We start from the raw sequence: 7,311 nt of genomic DNA on the forward strand, positions 1-7,311 counted from the left end.
TGCAACCAGCAAAGAGAAACGTGTAATACTGTCACGGTATATACTTAATTTTTTTAGCATTAGAAAGAAGGTAAGCGATCTTGATGTGTCTTTTTTATTGAAAAACAAGTTTAAAAATATGTCACAGTAAACGTGTAACAATTAGCAAGGACATATGATCATTTACATTCTTTTGGAATCATAAGTAATGGTTATTGGTTTTTAAAAAAACGTTTTTCAATAACCTAACCAACAAAAAGTTTGAAAACCCCCGACATTGTCACTTTAAAGCTCAATGTTTCAAAAACGGCTGAACCGATTTTGATAAAACATGTCTAAGAACCATTGCTAGAAAACCTGAATTAAAAAAAAACGCATTCAAATCGGTTCACTCGTTTAAGAGCTATGGTGCCACATACAGACACACACATAGCGGTCAAACATATAAAACCCCTCTTTTTGCGTCGGGGGTTAATAAAAAGAGTCGTCAACATTGTTTACCCTTTTTCTAATGCTAAAAAAGCGAAGTATAGAGCTATGCATATCGAAGCAAAAAATGCAGAAGTAACATGGTATATCCATGATAATGTATACCTATACTGTTCATAGGTCAACTGTCAATGTCCATAGAATCATTTTATTTGGCGTGGGAATATGTTAACGTTACATAATCCCTTGATTTGTTTATTGAATTAATAATTGTTTGTTAATAAATAGTTGTTTACAAAAGGGATGAATAGTACTATGTATTAAAGGTATCAAAAACTGTCGTAAATCTATTTACTTTCTATACTATAAAATCAAAAACTTGAGGATTAGTCTTAAATATGTGTTGTTAAGTAGTGGCATTCCTTGATTTATAATTTATATAATTTCTTAGCACCAGTTTCTACACATTTAGTTAATTCTATGAGTTCTATAAGTAGCCATTAATATATTATCTTTCTTTTGATTAATATAAATAAAGTGCCTTTCATAATATATAATTGTTTTAACACCATAGATAAGTTTAGTTATTAGAACCAACCAGTTCAAAGTCATTAATTCCGCCAGGATAGTTAGGTATAGGTGAGGTATAGACGTAATATGATTAATTATCTATAACAAGTAAACTAGGTACCCCTAGATTAGGTTTTTTTATATAAGGGGGAAAACGAGCATGAGGGTCACCTGATGGGAAGCAATCACCGCCGCCCATGGACACCTGTCAACACGAGGGATGTCACAGATGCGTTGCCGGCCCTTTGAGAGACTGATAAGCTCGTTTTTTAAAGATCCCTAAGTTGTACCGCTCAGGAAACAGTGTTCCAGGAAGCGGTTCCATAATTTAGTAGTGCGTGGACCCTTCGGCTACTTTGGAAACCAAATCCCGTGAAACCATATCGGAAATACAAACTGAGACATGGATGCACAGAAAAACCAGAAAAAACCCTGTAAAAGTAATAAATTTGGGGATGAAATAAAAAATACAAAACGACTCCAAAAAACCAATCATAATTTGATTGCTTAGTAGCGACATCTCTTGTCTGGGTGAGCGGTTGGTTCCGAAAGAATGTGACGTCTTTCGACGAAACATAGATGTCGCTAGTGCTGTTGCTTAAGTAGCATATAGTAGAAATAAATAAGCAACCTGAGATATGTATGCATAGAAAAAATTCGTGCCCAGATTCCTGTCCAGCAGTGGTGTAGGGGCTATAGCACGCAGCACGAATTGCTGAGGACCTGGGTTCGATTCCCAGTGCTGGTCTCTTTTTCTGGATTTTCTGTGCATCCATGTCTCAGTTTGTATTTTCGATATGCGTATTTGGATCAGAGCATTGAGTTTGAGAACTTCAACTTAATCGGTTTGGTAGATTTGGAAAAAAAATACGGTTCTGTTTTTCCTTTTGGAAGTCCGTCCGTATTGATATTGTGTCGTTCACCATTTGAGCACACTTAGGTATTGCTAAAAAGCGAAGTCCTGCCGTATGCCATGCATTCAGTTCAATATGGCACCTAAGCTCCTTTTAAGCCGAACCGATATTGTCTTTTTTCTGGTTCTAATTCCATTCTGAGTACGAGGGAACATTTCCCTGTCCAGTGAGATGAAAGAAAGAAGGAACTAAAATACTGGCAGCTCTAGAGCTCCAAACTGTCAATGTGACAGTGACAGTCGATAATTATGAAAACTACCTTTTTCAAAACGTAAAAAAAAAACAGAAAACAGATAAACAGTTGAACTTAAAGAATAATTACATCATAATCTTAAAATTGCTATGTTGATTTTTTAATTAGATTTAGTAATCAAGTTTAACAATAGCTAGGTACATATTTTCGAGATAACTTCTGAAGATATCTAGAGGAGAATTGTTGCATTCAAAAGGGTTTTGTAACCGATAATAAAGAAAGATATATTTCACTAAATTAATAGAAAACAATCGAATTGAATGCAAAATGAAAGAAATAGTAGTTTTTGTATGCAGCTTTTGCAAGGAGTCATTTCATAGTAATGATGATATAACCTGTCATCTACTTAATTCTCATGCTGACAATAAAAGTATTCAGAAGTTAAGAAACCAGTTAATGCCGTAAGTACCTAATTGTGAAAATTAATTGTAAACATATTAAAAAGTAATCAGTAGAAACAGGCGGTCTGTGGTTATCATCACTAAGATGGTTTTTGGAATTTTGAGCCATTCGTTTAATTAGTATTAATTTTGCGATTATCGAACAAAACATCCACCTATTTGCTGTCTTAGTCAACCTCGACATTGGCAGAATCATCAAAAAATTGATGGAGTCACTCTCCTAAATTTGAATTGAAAATTACCAATGCAACTGTAAAACTATAAGGTAGGTACTTTTGTACTTTAACACGGGTTTTTTTGATACCTACTGTACAAATTGTTATTATTGCAGCTGCTTGGCAGGGATGTGATGATTGGTAGAAAAATAAATCTCAGTCTCACAATAGGCTGTATTGCCTAACGTTTCTGATGCTCGCAATCACAATCAAATGACAGATTTTGCATACAAAAACTGGCATTTGATTGTGATCGTGAGCATCAGAAACGTTAGGCAATACAGCCTCAGTCGAATAAGTCAGGACAAGGTTTGTATGAAGAAAAATGTTTGAAAAGTTGTATGCAAGAGTAAAAATACAGGGTGAAATCTAGAATGTGTAATACAAAATTAGTGTTTCATGCTCAGTTAGTGCTGAGTAATATAATGCATTAACACTTTTGTTGAAATAAGTCTGAAAAAAAAATGTGGTTTCTATACATTATTGAAATAAGAAATCATAAACAATGTATGGAAACTGCAAATTTCATCGGACTTATTCCAACAAAAGCGTTAATGCATTATGTTACCCAGCATTAACTGAGCATGAAACACTAATTTTGTATTATGTCCTAGATTTCACCCTGTATATTATAAATAGTGAATGAGTGTAAGAGATGCTTGCAAGGTAAATTTAGTCTCAATTTTGTTAGAATTATTTGTTATGATCATCATATGGTATAATTCTCATTTTATGTCATATAACTTTTAAGTTACTTCATTGGTTTATTTATTTCATTAATATTATCACTTTTTTATTCAGAACAAAAGGTACTACATTGAGATCAAAAGAAAATGTAAAGAGGAACAAGAAAAATTGCAATCAAGAGTGCAAGGTTTGCATTATAAATGTGAACTTATGTGGTAATTATTGTTTTGCTACTTTGTTTAACCAACATCACTATTTTTTCTAGGTCAGAAAATATGGAAGGGAATTTTACTGTGACATTTGTGATTACAAAACTGTATACAGATCTACATACCAAAGACATTTGCTGACACATGAAAAGTAAGTGATTTGTTTTTTATTTTAAATACATTTTTTATTTTATTTCGTCATAATTATAATTATTGAATTGTTTCAGTCCGGAAGACAACACAAATGCATACATTGCTCATATGCTGCTGTTCAGCCAAATAATTTAAAAATTCATATGGAAACAGTACACCTTTTGGGGCAGTGGAACTGTGATCATTGTATCGTAGTAATAGTTAAGTAGTATTTTAACTAGGTGTTCTCAAACTGAGTGTGTGAAATGAACCACCAGCATAAAAGTTGTCTAGGGGAACATCTACTTCCAGAAAGTAAAAGAAAAATTGGTAAAAGTAGTTGCATTATAAAAGATTGGCAACCCCTGTACACACTACTTTAGTAAGATCAAACTAAACTTACACATCCTATAGCTCCAGAAGTGATGGATAGTAAGATCAAACTAAACTTACACATCCTATAGCTCCAAAAGTGATGGATAGTAAGATCAAACTAAACTTACACATCCTATAGCTCCAAAAGTGGTGGATAGTAAGATTAAACTAAACTTACACTCATATAGCTCTAAAAGTGATGGATAGTAAGATTAAACTTACACATCCTATAGCTCCAAAAGTGATGGATGATCTTGAGTATTGTATTGTATATTGTATTGCATTGGCCAAATTTGTAAAATACTTGTGTAAAACTTTACAAATAATCATAATACCTAATTAATTTTCAAGAACTACTAATTCCTTCTAAACTAATACCTACCTTTATGTGCTGTTTTGCCAACAAGGATTGGGACAGAAAATAAAACGAATTAATTAATTATTCACAATTATTTATTCCATAATCAAACTCTTTCAGCAACATTAGAAATAATAGGTTTAGGCCTGGATTTGAATAGCAGCTTTTTTTTTACCACAGCCTTCACTTTGTATTGTGTTTTACCATCATTTACTTGTTTTTCTATGACAGCCATGGGTTGTTCAAGCTTGACTTCTTTTCCACTGAGGACATGGTGTCCTAGGATCAGGACCGGCTGTTTGTTCCTGTTGTGGTAGTGAAGATCTCCAATGACTGTGGGGCCAGCTTGCATCCCCTTCTTTATTTGTACAAGACCTTGCAATTCCACTATGGCCCACTCTGGAACTCACTCCCATTCTCGGTTTTACTGTAAAGAATTAGATTAATGTAGTTATCGTGCGTAATGTGCGTTGAGACAATGGATAGGTAAATAAGGAAAACAAAAAAATATAATCATAGCAACTTTATTCGACTAGTACTGAGATTTACTGTGCTAAAACACAAGTTTCAGTTTACTGGCGCTTATCGCAGACAGGATGGTCTATCACTAGACTGCAAGACACCGAAGATTGTTGCTGATGGTTTCTTGTAAAAATAAAATCCTGTGTGGGACAATTATATTATGGTCTAGTCTGCTGTATGTGCTGTATCGCTATATCGTCACTACTTTGAAAAAATCTCGTATCTCAAATCGATACGTCAACTAAATCGACCCTTCAAATAAGGCGCATAAAGTTCACTTAGAAAATTATAAAATTTAAGTTACGAGCTTTTTTAAAAGTAGTGACGATATGTCCTTAGTTTTAAAATGACTAGGTAGTCAGCCGTATTCCATCTTGACAACTGCAACCACACAAAAAAGGTAAATGGAGTAAAATATAAATTAAAAAATTTTCGTATTTGGTGCCAGATTGCGCTGAAACTATAAGTGATATCGCTTTTAAATGTATGAAAGGTTTATAGTAAATTTATCAAGGATTATTTCGTTCCTACACACTTTTTATGTATCGTGTACGGTTTTCTTTTAAAATGGAAAGTACCGCGGTCCGGGACATATTCGAGGGCGCGTGGGGCGAATCCACCGTTGTGGGCACCATGGGTATGCCCACCCAAATAGACTGGTGATGACACCTTTCACTGTCTATAGAGACCGATAGGCCGATGTCTTGATGCGCGGCGAAAAGGAAATAGGTAATCAAATCCCAAAAGTCGTTCAGACACATGAATTCATGATTGTTAATGAACGAGTTCGTAGTCCGACTCGCACTTTGCTGGTTTTCGGGTGACTGTGACCACAACCTTTTTTGAGAGATGGATCCGCGCCTGAAAACGCTGGCATATTCCCTATTTGCGTGACCAATGTGTGCTTTATGTCTTCGTTACACGCTAGCGGTTTGCTGTGGTTCGCAGCTAGTATCGGAACTCTTGAAGAGCGGGTGCTTGTTGTGTTGTCCGGCGCGGCGTTGCTCCCAGATAGAGCGCGTCGTCTGCGCCGGCGAGCGAGGCGAGCGAGCCGCCCGCGCGCCGCGCGCCGCCCGCGCCCGCCTCGCGCTCTCCTCGCACTCCGTCTCGGACGCAGCAGCACCTGCACACGACGATACGATAGATCAAGGCTGCTCAATACATTTCATAGATGGTAAGTTTTTTATCTACACCCATATAAAATCCTCAATTATGCGTTCAAAAACCATAGTAATGACCAGCATTACGACATTGGATTCTATTATGAACACGGCTGTATCGTAATGGTCAATTTCAAAACATCATTACAGCACGGGGGGGGGGGGGGCGCAGCGACCACGTGCAGCAGCAGGTCGTCGCGCGCGCAGCGGCGCAGCTCGGTGGGGCAGACATACCTACCTAGTTCTCGTTAATGCAGGTCATTCTCAATGGTTCTTGAACACATGATAGAGGATAGATAAAATATTGTATGCAACTGTACGTAATTAGCCTTAAAACACTCATGTGACCGTATTAGTAACCCACACTCGTGTTTTAGGACCCCTATTACGATACGTTGATTAAATACTAGTACAAGCTTTTATTTAGCTTGCCTCGTTGTTTACTCATTTCGGTACTCTTGGAAGCTAAATTAGACCCATTCATGTGGTCGGATCGACATGAAATTTGGTATACTTATGTAATCTGGTGACAATACATATACAATTGTGGCAGTGACATCCCTGGCAATCCGGACAGGATCATCTCCTCAGGACGGAACTCCTCCATGGTTAATGGCATAGTTTAGATGACAATGCAAGTACAATCAGCAAAAAAAGCTTGTGATTAAAGTGTAATTTTAACAAAAAAATATTTTCTTTTAGGACTTGTTCTATCTCCGTCCAGATCGCGGCCGCATCTTACTCGTTCAACAGCAGTGCTTGGTTTTTTTATTGTAAACGTGGAGGAGTAAGATAAATAGCTGGTGAAATTGCTGGGCTTATCTATCCTCAACTTTCTAGACTGGCAGACAACGCTCTGCAATTTTGTTACAATTTGAAAGGGGGGGGGGTTGTTATTACTAACTTACTCTCTTGGAAGTTGGAATAAACATTTTACATCGCTATACAGGACATATCTATGATCTATGAAGACGACTAGCTATATCAAATGAAGTTCCAAAATACTTCGAAATATATGTACGCATATGTTTATATTGTACAAACCTGCTAATAACATCCCTTGTTCTCGCAGAGCCGTAAAAACATATTCTGGCTCAGTGTCCATCC

The 7,311-nt window shown here is 36.4% G+C and overlaps 2 protein-coding genes and 1 pseudogene across 3 annotated transcripts in view; 1 reads left to right on the plus strand and 2 right to left on the minus strand.

Annotated features, from left to right (window-relative positions):
- The window catches only part of LOC141436371 (uncharacterized), a 143,322-nt gene that overhangs the window by 74,130 nt on the left and 61,881 nt on the right, over window positions 1-7,311 (minus strand). The gene's annotated exons all lie outside the window — the stretch shown is intronic.
- LOC141436498 (uncharacterized) lies at window positions 2,098-3,945 on the plus strand. The gene is made up of 4 exons (XM_074099504.1): window positions 2,098-2,546; window positions 3,563-3,635; window positions 3,714-3,808; window positions 3,885-3,945. The coding sequence occupies exons 1-4, from the start codon at window positions 2,413-2,415 to the stop codon at window positions 3,943-3,945; spliced, it is 363 nt and encodes a 120-aa protein (XP_073955605.1). The 5' UTR covers window positions 2,098-2,412.
- Window positions 4,600-5,805, minus strand: LOC141436499 (chromosome transmission fidelity protein 8 homolog pseudogene; annotated as a pseudogene).

This window comes from Choristoneura fumiferana, chromosome 16 (assembly GCF_025370935.1).
Source record: "Choristoneura fumiferana chromosome 16, NRCan_CFum_1, whole genome shotgun sequence".
NCBI classification, from domain to species: domain Eukaryota; kingdom Metazoa; phylum Arthropoda; class Insecta; order Lepidoptera; family Tortricidae; genus Choristoneura; species Choristoneura fumiferana.